This window comes from Phaethon aethereus (genome assembly GCF_964289735.1).
Source record: "Phaethon aethereus genome assembly, chromosome: 18".
NCBI classification, from domain to species: domain Eukaryota; kingdom Metazoa; phylum Chordata; class Aves; order Phaethontiformes; family Phaethontidae; genus Phaethon; species Phaethon aethereus.
This window is the reverse complement of record NC_138594.1, coordinates 14,247,763-14,274,034: the sequence shown is the minus strand read 5'-3', so window position 1 is coordinate 14,274,034 and position 26,272 is coordinate 14,247,763. Positions and strand designations below refer to the sequence as shown.

Below are 26,272 nucleotides of genomic sequence, written 5' to 3'. Positions count from 1 at the left end.
CTTGTTCTTCTGCATTTTGATTATTGCAGCATCTTTTTTCTCCACCTTTGACACAGTCTTGCGCAACTACATTCATAACATGTTGGCAAAAATTGCTTTACTGATAAATTCCATTACTTCACTGTCTCAGAAGAACATTTTGTCAAGATTGGCCATACCTGGATGGAGTTTTTCTGATACTCCAGCGACAGAGATGTAGGATGGGAAGGAACAATCCCAGAAGTGATGTTTCAGTCCCCTGAAATACAAATTGTCTCTCTCCTTGAGGTCATTGCCCAAAGAGCTGAGGCATAAAACTGAATCGTAATCACATTATCATCTTATATGTCTCTTGTCTTATGCTTAGATTGTAAGCTTCATGCCTGAGATCTCTTCTTTCTCTGCCCCTAGTGCAGAACTGCTGCAAGTATAGCAGAGTTGGGGTCCTTTGATGGGTTTTCCAGGTACAGTGATGATGCCAGTAATAAAACTGACTTACTAGATTTATGTGAGTGGAAAAACTGAGAGGCTTCTCTTCAGAGCAGAGTGGACTTGGCCTATTTCTAGTAACTTCAGTTTTGGGGAACAGTTTCAGAGTAAGGGCCTTGTGCGTTTGGCCCTTAGTGTTTCCCTTTTTAAATGAACAACCAGAGTGGAATGGAACTTCTGCTGTCTGGGTGTTTAGCATAAGACTGAGAAATCCAAGATATCCTTTTGGGAGCATTTCTGTTTCTGCTCCCAGAAGGGATGGACTGGATGAGGTAATCATCTCTTCTACTTCAGTGTTGCATAATTCCACAGTTACTCCACAGATCTGAATCAAGATAACTGCTGAAGGAAAGCAGAACGGTAAAAGAAATCGGGCAACCTCTGTGGTGGTGTGTTCTGGCTGGGCTACACCTCAGCTAACCAAAGGGCTTTGCTTGCCCTCTGTGCACCCCAGCCTCTTTCAGCTACAGGCAGGCATTACATCTGAGCAATCTGTGGATGGGAGAGAGGCCTATTTCTTGCTCAAAAGCACTAGGTACTCCTGAAAGAGGCTGCAAAACCATGCTTAAATGGAATGTCTTGGGTTGGAAAAAACAGCTATGAAGTGCTCATCTAAGAGTAGCCATTAGTGCTGTTTTGTGGGGGAGATGATCAAGCACCAGCACTTAAGCAAAGTGCCTGCATGGCACTATGGAGCATAACCTGTGATGGAAGTCAAGCTTTACGTTTTCCATAGCAAAGTCTTTCCTTCAAAGTTATTAAGGCAGACTTTTAGTTATTTGAATACCCAGTTTTCTTTGTGGCTTTTGCTTGTTAAAATCCCACATACTAACTCTAAAGAATATTTTGCCCCTACTTACCAGAAGGATTATTTAAGTACTGTGAATGCTTACTACCTCTTTTATTCGTGCAACCACACTTTTATATACATATATCTCTAAAAAAATAACCTCTCATATATAAACACACACACACATTTCCCCCCACTCCTTTAACTAACCTACTTAGGATCTACAAACTATAATCTGAACTTAACTGAAACATCAGGTTAACTTCCCTTCCCTCTGCTTAGTTGTTGATATACTTCTAGTGTAATAGAAAATAAATTAATGAGTGACTGCAATATATGAGCTATCACTCGGTGTTTTGATCTGTATAGATGGCCTGCCATGCCACATTACACAGCATGATGCTCGCTTGCGGTGTTTGAGATTTGGGTCTTAGAATGCAAATTTCTTGGGACAATGGCTAAGAATTTTCATTCCGTTTGGAATCCAGATCTGTTCTGCCAACTCTTATTTTAAAGCACCACTCCCTATCACATGTACTCAGTTCCCCATTCCCAGTCCTCTAAACGTGTGGCAGTGCAGGGCAGTTGGGAAACACTCTCTATGTAAAACTTACATCTTGTTTTGGGTATCTTAAAAAGATGCTAAGTTGTATAGTAATTTTTGTGCTTTTGTGTGGGTTTTCTCCTATGTGTGCGTTTTGGGGTGGTTGTTTTTGTTTTGTGTGTGGGTTTTTTTGGTTGGTTGGTTGATTTTGTGGGATTTTGTTTGTTGGGTTTTTTTCCTCTCCAATAAAACTTCCTGGTTATTGATTCTTAAGTTAGCATTTGACTTTGGAATGATTGTAGAACTTGTTTGGCTACCTGTTAGGTTTGCCTTGTAATTATGTATTTTACTATATGTATTTCATAATTTCTCCGCCCACCTCTGCTCCAGCATGTTAATCTTTCTTCTCTGCTGACTTCACAGAGGCTCTGCATGTGGTAAAGCTAGACCGGTTCATTTTCTAGTTGTCATGTAGAAACTGGTGGCTCTGAGCCTGACACTCATTCAGGATCAGTTTTCTCTTCCTCATTGTCCCCATGGATCTTACAGTCCATTTGATTAGTTGGGATGCCTTTTGTTTGTTGGCTGGTTGGTTTTGGTTTTTGTTGGGTGTTTTTTTTTTTTTTTTAGTCAAGACTCCATGGGCTGTTCCTGTGTGGGTGTTTCTCCTGCAAATATGCTTGTTTGTCACAACATGTCAGGAAAACAAGAGACACAGATACTCTCTTTCTCTGTGTGAAATCTTACTAGTCTCACTGCTTTGTGGATCTTAGCAACAGGGAGAAGTTAAGAGATGGAGGACGTGGTGATTGCAGGCATAGCAGGAAAGCTGCCAGAATCGGAGAACTTGCAAGAGTTTTGGGAGAACCTGTTTAATGGAGTTGATATGGTCACAGAGGATGATCGGAGATGGAAACCAGGTGAGTGCTTAATGTCTCTCCTTTTGGAGCCCAGAGTTCTGAGCTTTTTAGAGGAATTATCCTATGAAAGGAAAGGATTATCAAATGCAAAACCCTGCCAGAGCTTCTGAATTCACTTTTGATATATCATCAAGAAATTCAGGAACAGAACGTTTTTATGAAGGTCTCATGCAATCCATTTTACTATGTCATGTCCCATGGAGTAGTAGCTTATAAATAATAGGTAGCTTACTTCCAAATAAAAGAACGCTCTGACACAGCAGCCAGGAAGCATGAATCCTGTGCCCGCTGTTGATAGCTGTGATAGTAAGACGGCTCTGTCATTTTTCTGTGTTCAGAAATAGCACAGGGACTCTGATCCTGTGATTTAAGGCTTTTTACAATGTTTTTTTCTGTCTGATTGTGTTTTCTGAAGTGTTTGGCACATGTCTGTCCAATTCAACTAGTGACTTGCAGAAGCAAAAAGTAGCTTTTGGTTTTTTCTAACTGGTGACTGACTGGAACCACTGATTGGGACTCTGTTTAATGTGCTTGGTACAACTTGCCAAAGCAAAAATGCTTAAACTAGATAGATGTCTTTTGCTGCTATATCTGGTAGAGTCTTAAAAAGGACAATTGTTTTTGTTAATGCAGCGTTCTTACTTCCAAATAAGATTCAGAGACATGTCTAAGTAGATATTCATGCAGCACTCTGAGTACTGCAACAGGGAAGTGAGGTTTCATGTGTAATCGAGAATTGGCTGTGGTCATTCTGTACTTTGTCTCAGCTGGTAGCTGCTTCAAAACTCGTATTTTGTGACTCAGTGTTGAATTTTTTTCCTCAGGAATTTATGGACTGCCCAAGAGAAATGGAAAGCTCAAGGACATAAGCAAATTTGATGCATCTTTTTTTGGGGTTCACCCCAAACAAGCTCATACGATGGATCCTCAGCTTCGCTTGCTCTTGGAAGTTTCTTATGAAGCTATTTTGGATGGAGGTAAGCAGATGAATGACTGAAGGGAAAGAACTGTGCTGTATTGTCTCTGTGCAGCAGGTGTAGATGTGCACCTGTGTGATGAGATCTCTAACAAGGGAAAGTCATCACATTAGAGAGGAGACCAAGAACTGGTATGGGGGTTAGAACAAAGCTGTCTTCTCCAGAACTCAAACTAGGAAATTATGCTGACCGCCAGCAAATCTCTACCTGCATCATATGGTACAACCAGTAGACAGAAACACTTAAACAGTCAACAGTTCTAGAGCTTTTGTATGTTCTGCTCTACCCTAATATTCCATAATAGATCCCTTTGTTAAAGACATATTTGTAGTGCAAAAGGAAGGTGACTTGGTTAAAATTCTCATCCATGGTCTAAAACAATGGCAAATGGCCTGATGCATTCCTGTCTATTGGCCAGGTTCATGGAAAATTTGAGGCATTTAATCTGCTTTTGTTGGTTTGCCCAGGAAGTGCACTTCCAGAAATAGGAGCCTTTTTCCTCTGTCACTGCCAGTGTCTTGAGCTTTTGAGTTAGTTACCCACAGAGCCATGTGGGTTAGACAGGTGTACTCTTCACTGGGTAAAAAACTGGCTGGACGGCCGAGCCCAGAGAGTTGTGGTGAATGGAGTTAAAGCCAGTTGGCAGCTGGTCGCAAGCGGTGTTCCCCAGGGCTCAGTTTTGGGGCCAGTCTTGTTTAATGTCTTTATCAATGATCTGGATGAGGGGATTGCGTGCTCCCTCAGTAAGTTTGCAGATGATACCAAATTGGGCAGGGATATTGATCTGCTTGAGGGTAGGAAGGCTCTGCGGAGAGATCTGGATCGATGGACTGAGGTCAGTTGTATGAGATTTAACAAGGCCAAGTGCCAGGTCCTGCACTTTGGGTCACAACAACCCCATGCAACGCTATAGGCTTGGGGAGGAGTGGCTGGAAAGCTGCCTGGTAGAAGAGGACCTGGGGGTGCCGGTTGGCAGCCAGCTGAACATGAGCCGGCAGTGTGCCCAGGTGGCCAAGAAGGCCAACAGCATCCTGGCCTGTATCAGAAATAGTGTGGCCAGCAGAGTAGGGAAGTGATCGTGCCCCTGTACTTGGCACTGGTGAGGCTGCACCTCGAATACTGTGTTCAGGTTTGGGCCCCTCACTACAAGAAGGACATTGAGTTGCTGGAGCGTGTGCAGAGGAGGGTGAGGGGTCAGAAGAACAAGTCTTCTAAGGAGCGGCTGAGGGAATTGGGATTGTTTAGTCTGGAGAAGAGGAGGCTGAGAGGAGACCTTACTGCTCTCTACAACTACCCGAAAGCAGTTTATAGTGAGGTGGGGGTTGGTCTCTTCTCCCAAGTAACTAGCGATAGGACGAGTGGAAATGACCTCAGGTTGCACCAGGGGAGGTTTAGATTGGAGATTGGGAAAAATTTCTTCACTGAAAGAGGGGTCAAGCATTGGAACAGGCTGCTCAGGGAAGTGGTGGAGTCACCATCACTGGAGGCATTCGAAAAATGTGTAGACGTGGCACTTTGGGACATGGTTTAGTGGGCATGATGGTGTTGGGTTGACAGTTGGACTTGATGATCTTAGAGGTCTTTTTGACCTTAATGATTCTATGATTCTATGATAGAGCCAAAAAGTTTATTCTTTATATTAATCAGTTTCATGTCTGAACATAAGAAGCACATGGGGAAAAAATTGGAATCACCTCATTAGTACTGGCTTATTAAAATTAACACTTGCTCCTCTGCTGCTGACCCTCAGTCTGGAGACTTGAATATTCTGCCTGTCTCTAGGACTCCTGAAGCACAGAGAAGAAACAGCAGAGATTGTTGCAAGTTGAGCTTGCTACGTCTTTTTTTTAGGGCAGACTTGTTTCTTATTCTGGTTGTTGGCTTTTGTGCTTAAGAATTTTCCTTTCTGTCTTGTACTCCAGATATGGGCTGTGTGTGTGGCTAGCGATAGATACTCATGTGCTCACATGATATTCCAAGTGCTGTGATTTTTCTCCCCTTCAGTCTGCTCCTTTTCTCTGCATCGGCTGTTAGCTTAATCTGATCTGCATTTCTGTGTGTCATAGTCCATACACTCTTTTACACAAGACTCTAGCGACGCCCAGCTAAGCTCAAAAGCTGTCTCAGGGCACAGTATGTTCTGGCCAAAAGCCAATACCAAAGTTCTGGTGGACTCTGCAGTAAGGTTTCTAAGGTGAAACAGATAAAAGGTAACTATAGGTAAGGGAACAATGCTTTAGGGCTGCCAGAAAGGGACAGTAAGTAGTACTGCATGAACTGGAGCCAGCATACTTGATAACTCCCCAGTTTGCCCCTTAGTGTAAGTTTGTCTACTGTAATCTGCCTTCCGATATCCCCATAGGTATTAATCCAGCCACCCTCCGTGGCACAGACACGGGTGTATGGGTTGGTGCCAGTGGGTCAGAAGCTGCTGAAGCCCTTAGCCAAGATCCAGAAGAGCTTTTGGGATACAGTATGACTGGCTGCCAGCGTGCTATGTTTGCCAACAGGATTTCCTACTTTTATGACTTAACAGGTAAGTGCCCCCAAAGCTGTCAATGCTGGTCAGCAATTGCAATTCGAGCGTGATTGTACCACAGTTTCTGTAGAGGAATGGAATGGATATGATGACATAGACCCCTTTTGGGATAAGACAGTAGCATGCAGCCATTTTAAGGAGGCATATGAGAAGCAGAAAGTTTATTGTTAACTGTGTGATAAGACTCACTGTAAGGCTTTGTAACTCAGTTGCTGCTGACGGGCATAGCTGGCATTCGTCTGAAAGATGATGATGTCAGGAGGCCTTCATGAAAGGGCCTAGGTCCTTTCAAGCCTTTAGACTGCTATGTGGTATCAAGCTGTGTAGAAGTCAGCTAGACCAGAGACAAACTGACTGGAGCAGTTGGGTCTTTTTTTAGTTAAGTGGAAGAGCCAGCAAAATGATGTGATTGAAGGCATAGACATGTCTTGAACCGTGTGTGGCATTGAAGAGAGTGGGGGAATTGCTCTGAAGAGCAGCAGAGAACAGAGATAATGGCAAGGGTAGCACCAGGAAGCGGGAGGGATTTTTATGGGTGAGAATGGGGAAATAAATGAGACCTGCTTGTGAAGCTGCAGTATCTTTTTGATGGAGACAGACATGGAATTTTTAAAAATACCCTTAAAGCCAAACTGCTTGCAACTTTTTCCATCTTTCTCATCCCTTGTTACCTGATAAGTAGGCAGAGATGGTGATTCTTGTCTCCCATTGTATCGGGATTACCTGTCATGTTCTGAAGCAACTCTTACTTAATGTTTTTTTTAATATGTTTCCCTTGTGATCTCATCCTGTAGTCTTTGGAGAGCAACTCTAGGAAATAAACAGTAAACAGCTTTTTTTGTTTTCCATTTCTGTTCCCTAAGGACCAAGCATAACTATTGACACGGCCTGCTCCTCTAGTCTCGTTGCTCTGGAAAATGCTTATAAGGCAATTCGTCATGGACAGTGCTGTGCAGCCCTAGTAGGAGGGGTCAACCTTTTGCTGAAACCCAACACTTCTGTGCAGTTCATGAAACTGGGTATGCTTAGTCCTGATGGTGCCTGCAAGGCTTTTGATGTTTCAGGTAAGGCATTAGTACAAAAGGTACTGTGTATGAAAGGAACTTATGTGGAGTCTATGTGACCAGCTACTCTTGTAGTACAGTGAAGAGCTGGCCTTGTAGTTGTTCCTAGGTGCGCTGTTTGGTACGTATCCTGGACCTGATCTGTGTTGCATGCTCCATTGAACCTGGAAAACTAACTGTACGGAAGAAACTGTATAGTTCATTCCCCAGCTGCTGTGGAGAGAAGATAGCTATCTCTTGATGGAAACTTTTTATTGTTGTTTGTGATGAGCAGCAAGCCTTTCTAGGACATTAATGTCATGCTGTGTTTTGTTGTTGGGTTTTTTGTGGGGTTTTTTTTACAAAATTGATACTCTCAAAGTGGTCTGTGGTAAGCAGTAGCTCAGGAATGAGATGGCTTTACTGCATGGTGTTTCATAACTTTTTTCAAAGCAGAGCAGAATTAGTGACTCGTTCTCTCTCCGCTCTCAGGAAATGGATATTGTCGCTCTGAAGCTGTTGTTGTCGTTCTTTTGACCAAGAGATCTATGGCTAAGCGGATCTATGCCACAATAGTCAATGCTGGAAGTAACACTGATGGCTTTAAGGAGCAAGGTAGGGCTTGAGTGTCTGGAAGGAGAGATGCCTACAGAACTGTTCAGTCTAGAGTCTTTGTCATCAAAAATGCCTGTTGTGGGGTTCTTCTTTAGATGTGCAAAGGTTTTTTTATTTTTTGGGTTTTTTTATTTTTCCATTTTGGTAATGCAAAGTTCAGGACCCTATTTTGTAAAGAAATTGAGGAGACAAGTGGTGTTTCTACTGTACAAAGTAACAGGAATGTCCTGTTGCTAGTTTAGCCTTCCTCAGGATATCTCTGCAGTAACTTCTGTACTGATGGTAGAAATGTAGGTGGTGTTACGACTGTAAAGCTCCCTACTGCTGTCCCATTTCTCCCACTCTCCAGTTATGGAGACACCAAGTTTCACATGTTCTGCTTGACCTAGACATCTCCTAGTACTCTGCTGACCAGTGTATTTCCACACTAGTCTAACTCATTGCTTTAGGTCCATTTCTGGTTCCTCTACTCTTCCTCCAAAGAGCCTGAGAGGCTTATTGTGCGTGATGCTAAGGACATTGGTGTAAATCCTGAAAGAGTCTCTCTCTGGTTTTTGGGGGTGTTTTTTTGGACCTGGTAGCCCCAAGCAGTTGAAAGGGTGCTAAAATCAGAACAGGAAGCATCTTATAGAGCGGAATTGACAGCAGTTTTGGTCCTAGGTGTGACGTTCCCATCTGGAGAGATGCAGCAGCGGCTGGTCAGCTCTTTGCACAGAGAATGCGGTATCAGACCTGGAGAAGTGGAGTATATTGAAACTCATGGGACAGGCACCAAGGTCAGAATGGCCCCTTTAGGTTTGGAGTGTTTTCTTCTCCCTTATTTTCTTCCCTTGCATCACTTGTCACAGTTTTCGATCACATTATTCTTTGCTTTTCCAAAATGAACTGTATTTCTTCCTTCTATCAGCTACCAAATATATACTGCTTCACCACTTTTGGATTTTGCCCAAACTTCTTAATCTTTTGGATTTCTCTTGTGGTGTGTTTTGGAAGTGCTAGCTAATAGCCGTTTTGATTCTCTTCCTACTAGGTTGGAGATCCACAGGAAGTAAATGGCATTGCAAATGTCTTCTGCCAATGTGAGAGAGAGCCACTGTTGATTGGATCAACCAAGTCAAACATGGGTCATCCAGAGCCTGCCTCTGGGCTTGCTGCGTTAGCCAAGGTAACAGGTGGCTTGAGGAGGAAAATATTGCGGGGGAGCACAACAGTGTGCGGGTTTTTTAGTGTGTGCGTGTGTGTTTGTTTTAAGGAAAATTTGCATTGATCCAGGATGAGATGTTCACTGGTAATGAGAAGAACTCGGGTGATTCTCATTATTTACTTCTTGCTTCACCTGCAAATACTTTTAAAAGCTCAGGCTATTCTGCAAGCTGGACACGAATGCCCAGGTGGCCCTCTGCTGTGTGTGCACGCACAGGTGCACGTGCGTGCACTTTAGTTCCCCCTTCCTATTGAATTCTACAGGAGCATAACTCTGCTCAGAATAAAGGCTTTGGGATCATTTTATTGGTTATCCCTACACTGAACCTTCCAACAGAACTCTGCTCTAAGTCATTTGGGTTTGAGGGGTGTACAAGTAGAGGGATTTAAATGTTTGGAGTAGTCAGCAACGACCAAAGATAAGAGCAGATGTGGGCTTTCAGTGCCAAAAGAGTAGCTGATTCTTCTGGCTGTTTGTCAGGGATCTATCATCTCTTCGTCTTCTCTCTTATGCTGGCAAGAAGCCAGCTGAGTTCTTTGGGATGAGGCTACCAGCTTGATAACTGGTTGTCTTAGCAACCAGCCTATTAGCTACTGCTGTAGTCAGACAATCATCTATTGGCTCTGGCTGCTAAACTGCTTAGCAGAGAGCTAGCTGATGTTCACACTTGGTTGTAAGCCCATTACTGACAGCCTTAGAGCCATGCAAATTGAAGTCAGGTATGCTGTCACTACTAGAATTCTAGGCTATTTAAAGTGGTTATTGTGACCTGAATACATACAACTTGCTGTGAATAGCCTCATCTGCAAATAAATAGTGGAGACAGCAGTCTGTAGAGGAAAGTTTACTCTTTTTTAGCACCTCTATCTCTGAGTGACAGCTTCTTCATAGAAGGAATGATAACTGAGTCATAAAATAAACCTCTCCATCCATACTGTCTTGTACATTATAAACAGTTTGTTTAGTGCAGTTCTGCTGTGGTCTGTCAGGACAGGGTCATAACTTTAAAGGACTGTTTCCCTGTCTGTGTTTCTTAGATGATAAAATAAAATAATAAAATAAGACAAGGGCCACAATTTCTTTTTGAAGACTTCTCTGACACCATGTTTTCCTTTTTTTCATAAGTTTTCTCACTTAACTTTGTATCGGAACTTACAGCCTGAAGCAAGAGCCCATGGCACCTATCATGCCCGCTAGAATATCTTTTTGCGGTGCTTTTATTAAGACGTGTTAGGTCTCGTTTCCAGATCTGGCATCTTGAAAGCACCTGAAGCTTTGGAAGGATATTGGAAGCTCTGTAGCTGTTCTCGATTCTCTGAAAGTTGGGCAGCACTTGGTATTTTAAGACTTGGAAGTTAATCAGAATGGCAGATCAGGTGTCCTTGAGACCAAGCCAGAAACTACACCAAGCCCACTGTCTCTTAGACAGTAACTGTCTCAGGAAGCCTGCAGTTTCCATAAATGTTTTCTTTTGGAATTCTATAAAGCAAAGAATCTGAGATGTCAGTTAGGAAAATAGATCTTGAAAGTATCTGATTTCAGACTTAAAGAGAATCCATAAATTACATGGATGGCTAGGAAAGAAACTAGGGCTTGGCAAGGCAACTCCACTTAAATTCTGGTAAGGGAGGGAATACTCACATGCCCCTTTGAACTACTCAACTTGTCTAATTACTTGCTGTACAGCAAAGACAGAGCTTCTTGGTGGCTCTGGTGTACTGTACTCTCAGACTTGTGTAGAAAGCGTGGCAAACTTAAAAGTACGGATATGTATGCTGTGTAAAGCAACAGCAAATTCATAGTGCATGGTATTGTAGATGTAGGGCAGTGTGCATGAAAATACTTAGACTGCAACTTCAAACATGCAGACTGGAGTTGAAATCACACATTTGTGCTGATTTTTTTTCCCAGGTAGGCTGCCATGTCTGATAGTCAACTTGGAAGAACAGTTCTCAAACCAGTATCTGTTTCTCTGACCATTTTGGGGTGAAAAGGAACTGCCAAACATACAGAGCACAGAGTGTTTGCAACTGACCTTGTAGCCTGTGATTTGCTGGACTTGTGCCACAGAGGAGTAAGGGCTTGGTGTCATGGGCTGTTTGTAGAGATGCTGCTGAGAGAAGGGAGCTCTTGCTTTTTTGGCACAGCTATTCTGACTCTCACACTGCTTCTGTACTTCCCTTTGGCTCTGCTAGTTCTGGCCAGTGTGGTCAGAAATCCTGCCTTTTTGGATCAAGAAGACAACAAATGGGTGCAAAGCACCAAGCAAACTCCTTTACCTCAGTGTGCTTCAGCTTGGCAAAGGCAGAAGAAATGGAAGGTTTCATTGTGATAAGGAAGAGCATGTGTAGTGGTGTGTGAATGGGGAGAGATGAAGCGGAGTGTGATGAAGGGACAGGATCTGAAAGGGGAGAAAGATGTGATATTCTCAGTAGCCAGGCTGCTTTTCCAGCAAGACTGCATGGCTTTCCAGTTAGAAAGGGTCTGGAAGCTAAACTTAAAGCCTTCACCCTCACCTTCACTGCTGACTTCCTGCATGGGCTTAAAATTTGCCTAGGTGAGGTAGGTACTACCTCAGTAACGTCAATAATGCTATTCTCTGAAGTGTCCCTTTGTCCAAACATAAAGAGAGCTGCTTTAATGTATGCTACATGGTCATTTATAGTAAAACAATAACAACAAAATAAAGTTTGTTAGAAGAAAATGTGGAGCACACTCCACACTCTGTTTTTTCTTTCAGGTCATTCTGTCTCTGGAACACGGGCTGTGGGCTCCAAATCTTCATTTCAATACCCCAAATCCAGATATTCCTGCCTTACAAGATGGCTCTTTGGAGGTAGTTTGTAAACCAACGCCAGTGAAAGGTGGCCTTGTCAGTATCAACTCTTTTGGCTTTGGAGGTGCTAATGCTCATGTCATTCTGAGGCCAAATGAGAAGAAACGCCAGCCTCTGGAGACTTGCAACACTCCAAGACTGGTTCAAATTTGTGGCAGAACCCAGGAAGCTGTGGAAATACTAATTCAAGAGAGCAGAAGACATGGAGGGTGCAGCCCATTTGTAAGCCTGCTTAGTGATATCTCTACAGTTCCTGTATCCTTCATGCCCTACAGGGGCTACACACTAGTTGGCACTGAGAGTGACATAAAAGAGGTTCAGCAAGTTCAAGCATCTGATAGACCGCTCTGGTACATCTGTTCAGGTAGGTGTGCAGCGGTGGGTCCAGGCTTCTGCATTCCTCTGTAGATCTGGGGTTTGAGCAATTGGATTCTGTGCTTTAAAGTTGTTTTCCACTCTAGCATGAGGAAATATCTTGCAGCCCTGTGATATGTCTAAGAAACTTATGCTTCCTGCATTTTATCTAATCCTTCCAACCTTGCTATCTTCTTGCTATGACTGCAAAGTCCAGGAAAATAAACAGCAGTGCCTAATTTAGAGGATGTTAGAAATATACAATGTTCTCCTTTTGCAATTTTTTTCTAAATAATTTCTTTCCTCACTGCCAGAGCAAGTGTGTGATGTCTAGTCCTTTTATGGAGTGTTGCTAAAGCTCACTTTCTCCTTTCTTATCCTGCAGGCATGGGAACACAGTGGAAAGGTATGGGCCTGAGCCTTATGAAGTTGGATTTGTTTCGCCAGTCTATATTGCGCTCAGACGAGGCTTTGAAGAACACAGGCCTAAAGGTCTCAGACCTGCTTCTGCAAGCAGATGAGAACACTTTTGATGACACTGTCCATGCATTTGTTGGACTAGCTGCTATTCAGGTAAGACTCAAATGACTGGTGGAAGGGGTCATGGACACAATCCATGTAAGCATGCTCTGCTAGTGTGTCTGTTTGGCCGCTAACCCTTTATACAAATTAATGGAACCTTTTTTTGTGTAATCAGCAAATGGCAGCTGTTAGAAATATCTCTCTGATCAGAGGGAGTGTGTTGCACCCTTGCCAGTTTTGGGCTCTGCCACTTGCAAGCTGCTTGGATGAATATTGATCTTAACTGATTTCCATGTGTATCTGTGTCTATGTGGGGCAGTTTCTCCTTTTAAGAGACTAAGGAATGTCTTTAAGTCTTACGTAAACGTTTTTGCCAAGGAACAAGGTTCCATAGAATGCCTTCTAAAATTTGTTCTGCAAATGAACTAAATGATACTAAATGACACACAGAATTAAAAGACACTTCAGTGTGCAATTTGTTGCCTCTTAATAAACTAGAGGCAGAACTTTTAAAGTGATCTGTAAAGCTGGTCTTGCCTCTTGCCTTGTATAGACATGCTCTTAGCAACCTCCTGTTGTTGGAAATAGCTTCTTAGTGGAAAGCTACATAGTGGAGAGGCCCAAACAATACTGAAGTCACATAACGATTCTTGGGACTGCTCTGAAATGAGTCTGGAGCTGCAGCTGGAGAGGGGAGCAGTAGGGCCAAGAACAATGTCTGTACCAGAAAGCCACTGTGTAATGCTCTCACTACTGCTGTGTGCCTTTGAGGCCTGATACCTGCTTATTCTGGCATGGCATCACTAATCCTACTTTTCCTTGCAGATTGCCCAGATTGACATGCTGAAGGCTGCAGGTCTGCAACCAGATGGGATTCTGGGCCACTCAGTGGGAGAACTAGCTTGTGGCTATGCAGATAACTCCTTAAGTCATGAAGAAGCCATTCTTGCTGCTTATTGGCGGGGACGATGTGTTAAAGAGGCCAAACTGCCCCCAGGAGGAATGGCTGCTGTTGGTAGGTATACTCTTACCAAAAAAAAGATAGAGGAAAGTATACCTGATCTCTGTTGTATGGCATTGGGATAAAACTGGGCTCTGACATGTGTTGGTGGAGACAATCATGCCTGTAAAACTTTGGCTACTGTTGCCTCTTCTTTTTCTTCTGATGTAGAACATGTTATTAAATATAGAAGTTGATATAATGGTAGTGATCTCTGACCTGGAATACCGTGGAATTTTGGTAATCCATCTAAAACTAAGTGCAAATGGAGAGATTTATTGACAGGTGACTAGTGACAGAGGCCTGGTAAATAATTTCCTTGAAAAGAGAGGTGAAAATCTAAGGCACTGGGGTTTTTGGCTTTTTACATATATATACACACATATGTATGTATGTATATGTGTGTGTATATGCACATACATATATTTAATTATTTTTTTTTAAAGAGAGATATTTCTGATTGTCTGCAAGAGTAATGAAACATGAAACCAGTCAGCCACTGTTACAGAGTGGGCAACTGGCTAGTGGAACTTAATGCCATTAGAACTTACTTGGGCCTAATAGCACTTAAGAAGAAGCTTTCTCCTGAACAATCTTTGCTCAGTGTTTCTATAAGTCATATAGTTTTGCCCACTGTTGGGTGAAATTTTGATTGTTGTTTTTCTAATTCTTACTGTTGGACTCAGTGGTAAATTAAAAACTGAAACACTTAAGAGAAAAACTGTTTGGAGGTCTGATGCAGTATGTTTGACTAGATCACTTGTAAAAAGTCTAGGATTGTAACTTTAACTAATGCTACAAAGGACAACCTACCTTTAGCTTTTTTTTCCCCTTCATGTTAAATACATGACACTTATCATAGAACTTATCTTGGAGTGCTGCATATAATATGTTTTTCCTAATCTGATGTTGATTTCAAGTTCTTCCTGTGACTTGTATCCATGTGATATGTGACCAGGTGCTGCATGTGTTAAGCTAGTTTAAGCCACTAGAGTTGTGAATTTCTACAGATATTTTGTGGCGCTCAGTTTCTATGAGTCCAGCTCACATGTTCTCCCTCCTCTTCTAGCTTGGATTGCTAAGGGCACGATAAGACAAAACAATCAATTCTGTAGCTTCCTTGAAAGTGTGGAGGTTTCCCCCCACCCCGTCCCTTAATGGGATGGTACAAAGATTTAGTCTTCTGTTCTTGTGTTCAATAACACGGTGGTAAATGTCATGTTAAAGCCCTGAGATAAATATCCTTAGCTTTTGCAGAGTCACTTTTGGGGGAAGGGGGGATGTCTGTCTGTCTTTTAAGAATCCTTCCCAGTTTTGCAAAATGCTGAATTAAGCTCAATAATTGTGCAGTTAGAATTGCCTCCCTTATGAGGCTCACTGCTAGAAACACTTGTGTTGTCCTGAGGCCTTCCTTCTGCAGGTCTGACATGGGAGGAATGCAAGCAATGCTGTCCTCCAAATGTGGTACCAGCCTGTCACAACTCTGAAGATACTGTCACTGTTTCGGGGCCTCTGGTGAGCAAGGAACTGATGCAATGCATACCTGAGTTGTGATTGGGACCCGTGAAGTTCTGGTTTGAAGAAAGTGTGAAGCTGAGTTAAAGCTCAGCTGCTTGCAAAGGGGAGCTGGATTAAAGCGGGAGGGGGACGACATGGTGCTTTGTATAAACTTCAACGCTCAAATATTCTGTGAGAGCAAGTGATGTTAGTGCCTCAGGAAGCTAGTAATAAAAGATCTCTTATGCCGAATAGTCTTATAGCCATAGGCATAATGAGTTATAAATTACAAGACTGAGAAGAGCGATAACCTCATCCCAGACATGGCTCCCCTTAAGTGGCAAGTGATGAAGGGCATGAGGGGAGTACAGTGACTCATACAGATCCCAAATACGTTGTGAGCTTTTATTCTTAGTTCATTTATATTCCTCTTCTTAGGACTCTGTGAATGAGTTTGTAGCCAAACTGAAAAAGGATGGTGTGTTTGCAAAGGAAGTGCGCAGTGCTGGAGTGGCATTTCATTCCTATTACATGGCATCTATTGCACCAGTGCTACTCAGTGCCCTGAAAAAGGTAATATTGCCAAACTATGGCTTGCATGGCTTGCGCTCGGGCACCTCAGTTTGAGTATAGGTGATGTTGGGCTTAAGGAGGTTCCTTTCTTTAGGAGGAGAAGGAAGTCTCTTGAAGAGCATGTAGACTTCTGTGAGACCTAAGCTTTGAAGTCATTTTGGCCTCAAGCAGAAAGATGTTCTGAGCAATGAAGCTGAGAAAAAGTGGCCTGCGAAAGGGAGGGGCTGCTTGCTTTTGTCTGTCTTATGGTTATCTGTGACGTGTAACTCTTTATCCTGTCTCTCTTCCTTTCCTGTCTGTAGGTCATACCACACCCTAAACCTCGTTCAGCACGATGGATCAGTACATCTATCCCTGAATCTCAGTGGCAGAGTGATCTGGCTAGGAATTCCTCTGCAGAGTATCATGTGAACAACCTAGTGAATCCGGTGCTGTTCCATGAAGGTCTGAAGCATATTCCAGAGAACGCTGTTGTAGTAGAGATTGCTCCGCATGCTCTTTTACAGGTATTGTATTTGATTGTGTCAGTATGATACTGTGTTGATAGGCTGCTGCAGGGAGGAGATTGAGGGTCTGAGGACTAGGGAATACTGCTTCGCCTCTCCACTCCCCCCACCCCCGCCCAGTTCTGAGAACACTTTCTCCCTCCAGTACTTTTGAGTTTCTCCCAGTTTTAACATTTTCTTGATTTTTTTTTGGGGGGGGGGGGGGGGGTGATTGTGGTTTTTTTAGGGGGTGGTATATGTTAACATTAATTAAAAAAAAAAATATCCCAACACATTACCATTTCCTCATCCAGACATTCACATTGTTGCTTTTATTGATTGCCATGCATTTCAGGTAGCCAATAGTCAGCTCTCTGAATTGTGCAATGCATAAGAAAAGCATTTAATTGTTTGTATCTAATGGAAAGTATGTGTGAAAATTGGGGTGGGAGGAGAAATTAAAGACTGACAGGCCTTTTCTATGAAAAATCTGTTACCACCATCCGTACACTGAATTTGGTTTGAGGTTCTTATCTTAGAAGGTGGTGGCTGGTAGTGATGTTTTCCCCTCTTTTCTTAGACCAAGTAGTCTGAGACCACAGTAGCTTGCTTTCTTCATAAACTCCTTTCCCCTAATGATCAGATCATTATTCCTTTCTCCTCATCCCATAAGAATTGATCTTTGTGGAATTGGCCTCATAGTAGAGGATACAGAACATGAGGTACCTTAGGATGCAGTTGCTCCACAAGATCAGTGCTGTGGTCTTGTGCCTCTCCCTTAAGTCTCAAGGACTGGTCTTTTTTATTTGGTCTGTGGCATGCAAGAGGAGAAGAGTATTAAGAAGAATCACAGGTACTTGTGAATCAAGTTTAATAGTTACACAGTGCTTCTGAGTTCCAATCCCGTGTATATTTATTATGTCACGTTAGTCTTATTTATGCTTTGAAAGTGACTTGAAGGGAGAATCAGAGCAGAGCTTTTAAATTAGGCAGATATTTTTCTCCTTTAAACAGATTTTACACTTCATGTTAAAATCATTGTACAATTCTGGACTCTAATGACAGTGACTGAGGACTTCATCAGCTGGCTTTGAGAATGTTCTGGTTTTCTCTTCCCCCATCTCCCCTTGCTGCTCCCATTTAAAGACTGTGGGATCAAATTGAAGAGAAGATACAAGTTGGGTCACATGTTCAGGGCTGCATTTTTTGATTGAATAGCTGTTGCTTAGAAAATGCTCTAGCATGCTACAACCTAAAAAGGACTGCTCCTGGGAGTAAGGGCCTAACTCGTGTGTGCTGTGTATGTGTGTGCACATGAATGGGAGCTTGAGAGGGTGATTTTGCAGCTCTTGAAGTGCAGCTTTTGATTCCACTTGACGATCTGCTTGGGAAAGGAAGATTTGTGTTTTGGCAGAATTTCATTAATATTATGTAGGTTCTGCTTTACCAGATGTGCAGCTTCTTGGGTTGCTGGAAGGGTATTGTGCTGCTCTTCCTCTTACCTGTTAAAATGGTGTACATTCTAGCACCTAGCACAGAACTCTAGGCACAGAAAGAGACTACAGAGAAAAATTCAGAGCTGAAGTGGTTTGAGATCTATAAAGAAAAATTCAGAGGCAAAGTAGTAAGTAATGCCTTCCACCAGTGATTTATGGACTCTACTTGACCAGGCTATCTTGAGGAGAACTTTGAAACCAACTTGCACCATTCTACCTTTGATGAAGAAAGAGCACAAAAATAATTTGGAGTTCTTCCTAACACAGACTGGAAAGATTCATTTAACTGGGTAAGGAGACTAAGGGAGGAGGGTGAGTGGGGTATCAGTTAGGAGAGAATTGGCATGCATGTCTTCACAAGGATTGAAATACTCCTTCAACAAACCTGGAAAAAATGGGGTTTACATATTTAATGTAAATTTCATTTATGAAATGTTGCCTTGGGTTAGAGACTCCTGGGGCTCAGAAGCTGCATTTTTAAAGGTCTAGAAACCTGGAACTAGCTCTTGGAAATAAACTTTGCATCTTGTAGACTGTTAAAATTACAAACTTGGTGGCAGTAAGTGTTCATGGTACTCCTGGAGAAGTCGCAGACATGGAGCCCAAGGCCAATTACTGTCTGACTTCCAAGTATTATGGTCAATATTTTTTCCCCCTTCCCCTCCCCCCACCCCCCCATTGTCTTGATCTTTTTTGTCTTCCTAGGATAAATGTTCTTGGAAATAACTTGTTCCCACTTGTGGAATACCCTGTCCCAGTGGGAACACCCCTTATTTCTCCATACATCAAATGGGACCACAGCCAGGACTGGGATGTTCCAAAAGCTGAAGACTTTCCAGCAGGTTCCAAAGGCTCTGCATCTGCTTCAGTCTACAATATTGGTATGTTTGCCTGTTTGGGGTTTTTTGTTTGTTTATTTCTTCCCTGCTTTACCTCTGCATTCCTTTTCTAAAACTAGGAAAAGTATACTCAAAGCAGCATTCTTGAAACCATCTTCTGAAGCTTAAGGTTTGGTTTTGTTTGGATTGGATTGAAAAAGACTGGATCTGCTTCTGAAGTGGAATGAAAGAATATGAACAAAACATTAAACTGTCTTGATTCAGACTCACAGTACTTTTAAGAGCTGCATGTTGCCAGGCAGGATAGTTGAGGAAACCACTACAGGTTTTTACAGACACTGAGGGGAAAAGACCTCCTTATTAGGGTGTTTTTGTTATTTTTATTCCGCTCTTTATTCTCTGACAGATGTGAGCCCTGACTCTCCTGACCACTACTTGGTTGGTCACTGCATTGACGGCAGAGTCCTGTACCCAGCAACTGGGTACCTAGTACTGGCTTGGCGAACTCTGGCACGGTCTCTTAGCATGGCTATGGAGCAAACGGCTGTTATGTTTGAAGAAGTCACAATTCATCAGGCAACTATCCTTCCCAAAAAGGGTGAGTGAGGAGTGGAGTGCTGGTACAACTGCAAAAGTGTGTAATGAAGATGAAGGGAGTGGGAGGAAAGAAATGCAAGGGGAAAGTGAGGAGGAACACATGAAAAAGAATATAAAGAAGAGTGCAACATGACTGAACAAAGAAGCGAATTCATACAGTCAAGTAGCACATGTTATAGTCATCTTTGTTACATGTTGTACGCAGTGAGTCTGGAGATGGTGGAAGTGAAATCTCTGCTCAAGAATGGTAGCAATGAACAACCTCACAGTCCTGTCTCCCTCAATGTTTCTTGCAGGATCAGTACAGCTGGAAGTAAGACTCATGCCTGCTTCCCACTGCTTTGAGGTGTCAGGGAATGGGAATCTGGCTGTGAGTGGTAAGTGAAGGAAATATAAGTGTATGCGCTGTCCTAAAATCCATTATTTATGGACACTGATGATTGTTATTCTTGCCACTGTGCCCATCAGGGAAGATTTCCCTCCTAGAACACACTGCCCTGAAGAACTTCCATAACCAGCCAGTTGACTTTCAGACTCAAGCTGATACGAGCTCGAAGTCTGGCCTCTTGAAAGACGACATTTACCAAGAGCTGCATCTGCGTGGATATAATTATGGACCAACGTTCCAGGGCGTTCTGGAATGTAACAGTGAAGGTGAATTTACTATAAAAGAGTGATGAGCATGGTTATTGTAATGATGAATATTTGCTCTTTTTAATTCCATTTGTGTTAACAGTCCATCTGACTGTGCTTTGTGTGGTACTTAACTTTGTGTGATAATGGAGAACAACCAAGAGTTCTGACAGGGCATTGCGAAAGCTGTTATCTCCAATGTAGAATTGACTGTTGGAGTTTACAGGGGAAGCTGGGTACATACAGCAGACTTTGCATTTGATAAGCAGTGACATCTGACACCTGCTAAATGACAAAATCACAGTGAGGCTTCCCCTTCCTCTTCTTTTGCAGCAAGCACAGGGAAAGTTCTGTGGAATGGGAACTGGGTGACCTTCCTTGACACCCTGCTACACATGATAATCTTAGCTGAGACTGGGCGCAGTCTACGCTTACCCACCAGGATTCGCTCAGTGTGTATTGACCCAGTGCTGCATCAAGAGCAGGTGTGCCAATACCGGGACAATGTAGAAGGTAATGTCTCTCATGCTTGGGCTTTTGCTAGTTGCTTTGACTGCTGTGTGTATGAATGTATGACTTCCTAAGAAGTAGGATGGACTTTAGGGAGCCCTCTTAGTCTCCATGCTATTCTGCAGCTTCTGTAACAGTCTGACATAGCACTGTTCATTTGATAGCCTTGAATAAAATACTTGCAGTGATTGATGCAAACTACATTTCTTTCCTGTCTTTCAGCTTTTGATGTTGTTGTGGACCGCTGCCTTGATAGCCTTAAAGCAGGAGGTGTTCAGATCAATGGTCTTCATGCTTCTGTGGCACCACGACGACAGCAGGAACGGATCCCTCCTACACTGGAAAAATTCTGCTTTGTGCCCTATAATGAGCATAACTGTTTGTCTTCCAGTGTCCATCTTCATGCCTATCTGGAGCGCTGCAAAGGTAGAGTGGGACTGGTTTCTTGTCACACTAAGGGAATCTTCTAGCCTGACAGAACTGTCTTGAGAGAAGCTTCAGAACATCCAAGAAATAGTGTGTTGGTCTCTGTAGAAGATGTCAGCAGGAGTCCTATGTCTGTACACTTGCTAGAAGCTAAAAGCTACTTCTGCCTGAGGTACCTCTAGAATGTGGGTAGGAGTAAAGCCGTGGGGAGGGACCACCTACCCTTCTATAACAGTCAATGTGGTGTCAGATGGCACAAATGCCCCTGCAGGCAAAGAAGCACAAATCATCATCTTTAAGGAGAAATCCAGTCTAGTTGCTTCAAACACTGATGGGAGAGCTGACTTCCTCAAGTCTTAGCTTTCTTGTTTTGTTTTTGCCTTTGAACTGCCAGGATGGGTAAGCTGACATGTCTGTTCCCATTTGGTTGTGGGCACAAGAGCATATCCAAGGAGGAAAAGTGGTTTAGTGAGGCACACCAAAAAAAAAGTTCGTGTTTGCTGCCAGAATAGACCAGGAGCGGCTTAGTCTATTGTGAAACTGTTAGCCTAGTACAGTGATCTCAGCTTATCACTTTAAGTGTCTTTTCATGAAAGGGAAAAAAATTGCTATTTTTAAGAACGTTTTTACTCTAGTTGCTATATCTTTGAGACAGAAATTTTGTTACTCTATATTGGTAAAGTGTCTTCACATTTATCCTTTGATTTGGCAATAGATTTTAAAGATTTCTCTTTTTTTCTGCAGTGTCTAAATACTGTCCCCAAAGTTTTTTACATATGCTGTTAGTGGTAGTTTTATTTTTCATGATTCTGTTCGTGATCTTAGTCAGGATGAGCTATATTCCATCTGGTTATAAAGCAAAAAAAAGGTTCTAGTATTTTTGTATCTGTGGAAATTTCCATAATTTCCCTGCACAACTCCCTAAATCAGTCTGAAGTTTTCTGTTAGTTGCCTTCTTTCAGTCAGAGTCTTGCCACAGGTAATTTTCGTGTCTTAGACTGTCTTGCCACAAAGCCTACTTGTTTGGGGACTGCAACTACTGCACAATACATAATCATGTGAATGTATAGCAGCATGCACTGTATCTTTGTGGCTAGGATAATGATACAAGTTGCTGTAATTTGCGGTGCTGATCAGCTGGTATAGCAACTGAAGGCAAAGAGGAAAAGAAAAATCTTTGGAAAATCTGGCTGTTCCTTTCATTTCCCCTTCTATTCCATAGATCTGATCCAGAACTTAAAGGCTAAGGTGGCAGTGCATGGGGTCAAACTAGTCATCCCTGGACTAGAAACTACAGTGGCTGCTGCAGAGTCCTCACCCATACAGAACGGCCTTCAGCATATCCTTGCTGAAATCTGCCGTCTGGAACTGAATGGAAACCTCCATTCTGAGCTGGAACAGATCGTGACTCAAGAGAAAACGCACTTCCAGGATGACCCTCTTCTCAATGGATTGCTAGATTCTTCAGAGCTGAAGACTTGCCTGGATGTGGCATTGGAGAACATGACCAGTCACAGGATGAAGATAGTAGAGGTTAGCCGGAAGCCTGGGATGGGACCATAGCTAGTGTTTCTAGGCCTTTCAGTAACCTGATGGCATACTTCTGTTGTTCCACTTATAATCCTGGATATCATTCGTGTTTCAACTTCTTTTCCCCTTTTCCTTCCCCTTCTTTTCTCACAGGCTCTTGCAGGAAGTGGACGTCTGTTCTCTCGTGTCAAAAGTATTCTGAATACTCAGCCCCTGTTGCAAGTTGACTACATTGCCACTGACCTCATCTTGGAAACTCTTTCAGCTAATGAGACAGAGCTACAAGATGCTGGAGTTCTCTTTAGCCAGTGGGATCCATCTAGCCTTCCCTCTGGAAATCTGACCAATGCTGACCTCGTGGTCTACAACTGTTCAACAAGTGTTTCAGGGAACACCATTGAAATCCTCTCCAATTTGGCAGCTGCAGTGAAAGAAGGAGGGTTTGTGTTGCTACACACCCTTCTTAAAGGAGAAACTCTTGGAGAAATTGTCAGTTTCCTTACAAGTCCAGATCTGCAGCAGAAACACAGCTTCCTGAATGAGGTAGGCCTCCTGGAAGGACAAGTACTTTCTCAGTGGATAGTCTGGAGTCTGCTGCTTGCAGACACTCTTGTGATGAATGTTGAGTAGACATAACTTGCATCACTTTCCATTGAGGCCTTCTTCAGGCATATGTAATAAACACTTCTTCAGGAGAGGAGTTGTGAATTTCCACATATTAGGTTGTGAGAGTAAACTATGAGTTCAGTCAGGAAAGCCGTTCATAATGTATTGAAAATTATTCATTGTCATTTGTGTGTCTGTATAACCTGTATGAAAACAATAGCCAGGACAATTCCTTTATAGCTAAAATAATGTGCTGCATTGTTGGGTGGGGTACAGCTTTATCACTGTAGGATCCTAAAATGCTTCTATATCAGAATATCTCTCTTCATTTTGATATTGCTGCTGGGAGTGAGACTTTACAAACTAGTTAAGATCTTCTAATGTTGAAGTGCTCCCAGAAAGGAAGGCTTTTCTCTTGTGCTTTTTTTTGTCTTCCTTCCTTCCCTTCCTCCCCACTTTATCCAATCCCATAATGAGATGCAGCAAAATAAGCCCTCAGAAGGGCAGGGGGGCAGGGTGTCTGTTTTATATCTGCAAACGAGTATATCATGCAGATGAACTAACTCCAATGCTGGCACAAGAGGAGGAGAGTGAGTGGCTAGAGTAAGGGTGGGAACTGGGACATCACCTTTTCTTGTCAGCTGTTAGACTAAGCAGTAATGGGAAACTGCCCCTCTACAGAACATATGCATTCTTCTGTATTTGAGGGGCTGTGGCCTCTTGCCTCTTGTTTTAGAATAAGAGAATAGCACTTCTAATAGTTTAACTTTTTTTGTTTGTAATTCCGGAGTGTGATAGTTGGATTTTGAACTTTGCAATGACCTGGATTCTAGCCTAGCCCTTCACTTTCTGCAAAGATTTTTCAAGGAGATTTGAGAAGAAAGGGTGAGTTCTTTGGATTTGCACCTTACCCAGTAAAGAGGGAGAGAAAAAGACAACTGTGAGATGCTACTGAAGCTGATAATTTAAAAACCTAGATCTGTCATAAGTGTCAGTAGCTTAAATCCCTTGGATAAGATACATAGGAGTTGAATGCACCTTCTCTAAAGAAAATGATACTAAGCAGGTGAGAGTGGGCAGGACTTAATATCGTTATTAAAGTTTTCTAGATAGGGACCCTTGATATAAGGCATCGCACTGTAAAAACCTCCCACTGTTTTTTGTCTGTTATATGAAAAGCAAATGGATGCTCTCTAAGAGCCTGCAGTCATCTTTATTTCTTTCAGATAGGTAGAGCCTGTTGTGTTTTCTAGATATGCGATACATGCATTTTCATTCTCTTTTTTTTTTTTTCCTGAAATGCTATTTCAATGTAACTTAGGTGTATAGGTGCTTCTTCCCTGCTAGTGATTGGTTGCCTCTCCCCACTCCCCTGCAGCTGAAGGATTTGGGTGACTTGGTTTTTCATGTTTCCTCTGTCCCCCTTTACTTTTTCTAGTGCAGACAGAGCTTATGTGACATAGACTGGTAACATCTAAACTCAGTGTTTCCACTTCTGTTATTTTCTATGTTGGAATCTCTACACTGTGTTTGTCTGTGGAGGCATGCCTTACTTACTGCTGGAATTAAATTCTAGACACGTTCAAATACCCTATGGGATTTGACAGCATGGTCACTGCTCTGTTTTTTGCACACCAGGTAGTGTGGTAAGAACAGCTCCCTATCCAGAGCTTCGAGATACTTGTACTACTGCTTTCTGAGGATCTTTTAGTGAAGAAGGAATAGTCTAGACATGGATAAAATACTGTTGTGTTAATCAAATATATGTTTATACTGAGACAATACAGAACAGATGCCAAGATTGCAAGCAAAATCAAGAAAGAGGTGGACAGTGCCTGTTGTTCTTAGTGAAGCCATCTTTGAGGAGACTCAACATGAAGTATAGATGTGACTTGTATTTTTTAATTGACTTTTGACTTTCCTGTTTTAATTGTTGTTCTACCTGATTTGACAGGCACAGTGGGAGGGCTTATTCAGCAAAGCCTCGCTGAACCTGGTTGCCATGAAGAAATCATTCTTTGGCTCAGTTATTTTCTTGTGTCGCCGGCAAGCCCCTGCCAAAACACCCGTTTTTCTGCCAATAGATGAGACCCATTATAAGTGGGTTGAATCCTTAAAGGTAAGAATTCCTGTGTCCTGGATATCTGAATTTCATTGCACTTTCTTAGTGAGATAATTAGCAGTGTTAAAAGAAGTGTGTGTGTGTGTTCAGTTACTTTTCTTAAAATATAAGTTCTTAATCTTTACCTTAAGTTTACGAGGGCTATTTCCTTTCTGTGGTTCCTTGTAAAACAGTTTGGGGTTTGTCCTGTAGGAGGTCTTGGCTGGCCCATCGGAGCAGCCTGTGTGGTTGACTGCCACCAGTTGTGGGAACTCGGGAATTTTGGGAATGGTGAACTGCCTCCGCCTTGAAGCAGAAGGCCACAGAATCAGGTATATAAGCATGCCCTTGAGTCACAGTTGGAGATGAGATATTTTTGTGTTAGCTTCTTTTCGGGTGTATTGCAAAACAAACAAAATGACAACTCTTGGCTCCTAGGTGCGTGTTCATTTCCAACTTGAACCCTTCATCAGCTGTCCCACCCACGAGTCTTTCTTCCCTGGAGATGCAGAAGATTGTTCAGAGGGACCTGGTGATGAATGTGCATCGTGATGGAAAGTGGGGCTCCTTCAGGCATCTCCCATTGCAGCAAGGTAACTCCTTTGAGGCCTGAAGATCACTTGCAGGGCCTTGAGTTTGAATGGACTTTAAATAGAAGATGAGTAGCTATTGTTCCTACAATTATTTTTTATTATCATTTTTGATGGATAATTTGGAAGTCGTCTGCTTTGGCTCAGAGTGAATATGCTCTGGTGCCAGGAGGAGGGATGAGCTTAGGAATTAATTACACAAGGAATTTACTCATTCTGGAAAGTGTGTGCCTGTGTTAATATATGTAAAGTTTTTATTGTTCCTTCATTTGCAGCACAACCTCAGGAGTTGACAGAATATGCCTATGTAAATGTCTTGACTCGTGGAGATCTCTCATCTCTGCGTTGGATTGTCTCCCCACTTCGACACTTCCATGCAACTAATCCCAATGTTCAACTCTGCAAAGTCTATTATGCATCTCTCAACTTCCGGGACATTATGCTGGCCACGGGAAAGCTTTCTCCAGATGCTATCCCTGGTGAGTTAAAATTACTCTAGAAGAAAATGTATTTATGTATTACTGTTCTAGAATTTATTCACATAATCTCCTGAACACTAGTTATGACTGGCTAAAGT

At 42.5% G+C, this 26,272-nt stretch overlaps 1 protein-coding gene across 1 annotated transcript in view; it reads left to right on the top strand.

Moving 5' to 3' along the window:
• Positions 1-1,955: 1,955 nt before the first annotated feature.
• FASN (fatty acid synthase) overlaps positions 1,956-26,272 on the top strand; it is a gene marked incomplete at its 3' end in the record, with an annotated part of 37,842 nt that continues 13,525 nt past the window's right edge. The window contains exons 1-26 of the mRNA XM_082008310.1: positions 1,956-2,722; positions 3,547-3,699; positions 6,062-6,235; positions 7,102-7,302; positions 7,774-7,896; positions 8,557-8,672; positions 8,927-9,061; positions 11,841-12,300; positions 12,676-12,863; positions 13,638-13,827; positions 15,233-15,327; positions 15,748-15,882; positions 16,185-16,388; positions 18,038-18,153; positions 18,569-18,744; positions 19,109-19,300; positions 19,596-19,676; positions 19,768-19,953; positions 20,266-20,445; positions 20,665-20,868; positions 22,091-22,401; positions 22,552-22,941; positions 24,959-25,123; positions 25,319-25,437; positions 25,544-25,698; positions 25,971-26,174. Coding sequence (XP_081864436.1) covers positions 2,596-2,722; positions 3,547-3,699; positions 6,062-6,235; positions 7,102-7,302; positions 7,774-7,896; positions 8,557-8,672; positions 8,927-9,061; positions 11,841-12,300; positions 12,676-12,863; positions 13,638-13,827; positions 15,233-15,327; positions 15,748-15,882; positions 16,185-16,388; positions 18,038-18,153; positions 18,569-18,744; positions 19,109-19,300; positions 19,596-19,676; positions 19,768-19,953; positions 20,266-20,445; positions 20,665-20,868; positions 22,091-22,401; positions 22,552-22,941; positions 24,959-25,123; positions 25,319-25,437; positions 25,544-25,698; positions 25,971-26,174 — 4,780 coding nt within the window. The 5' untranslated portion in view covers positions 1,956-2,595. The remainder of the gene's footprint in view (positions 2,723-3,546; positions 3,700-6,061; positions 6,236-7,101; positions 7,303-7,773; positions 7,897-8,556; positions 8,673-8,926; positions 9,062-11,840; positions 12,301-12,675; positions 12,864-13,637; positions 13,828-15,232; positions 15,328-15,747; positions 15,883-16,184; positions 16,389-18,037; positions 18,154-18,568; positions 18,745-19,108; positions 19,301-19,595; positions 19,677-19,767; positions 19,954-20,265; positions 20,446-20,664; positions 20,869-22,090; positions 22,402-22,551; positions 22,942-24,958; positions 25,124-25,318; positions 25,438-25,543; positions 25,699-25,970; positions 26,175-26,272) is intronic.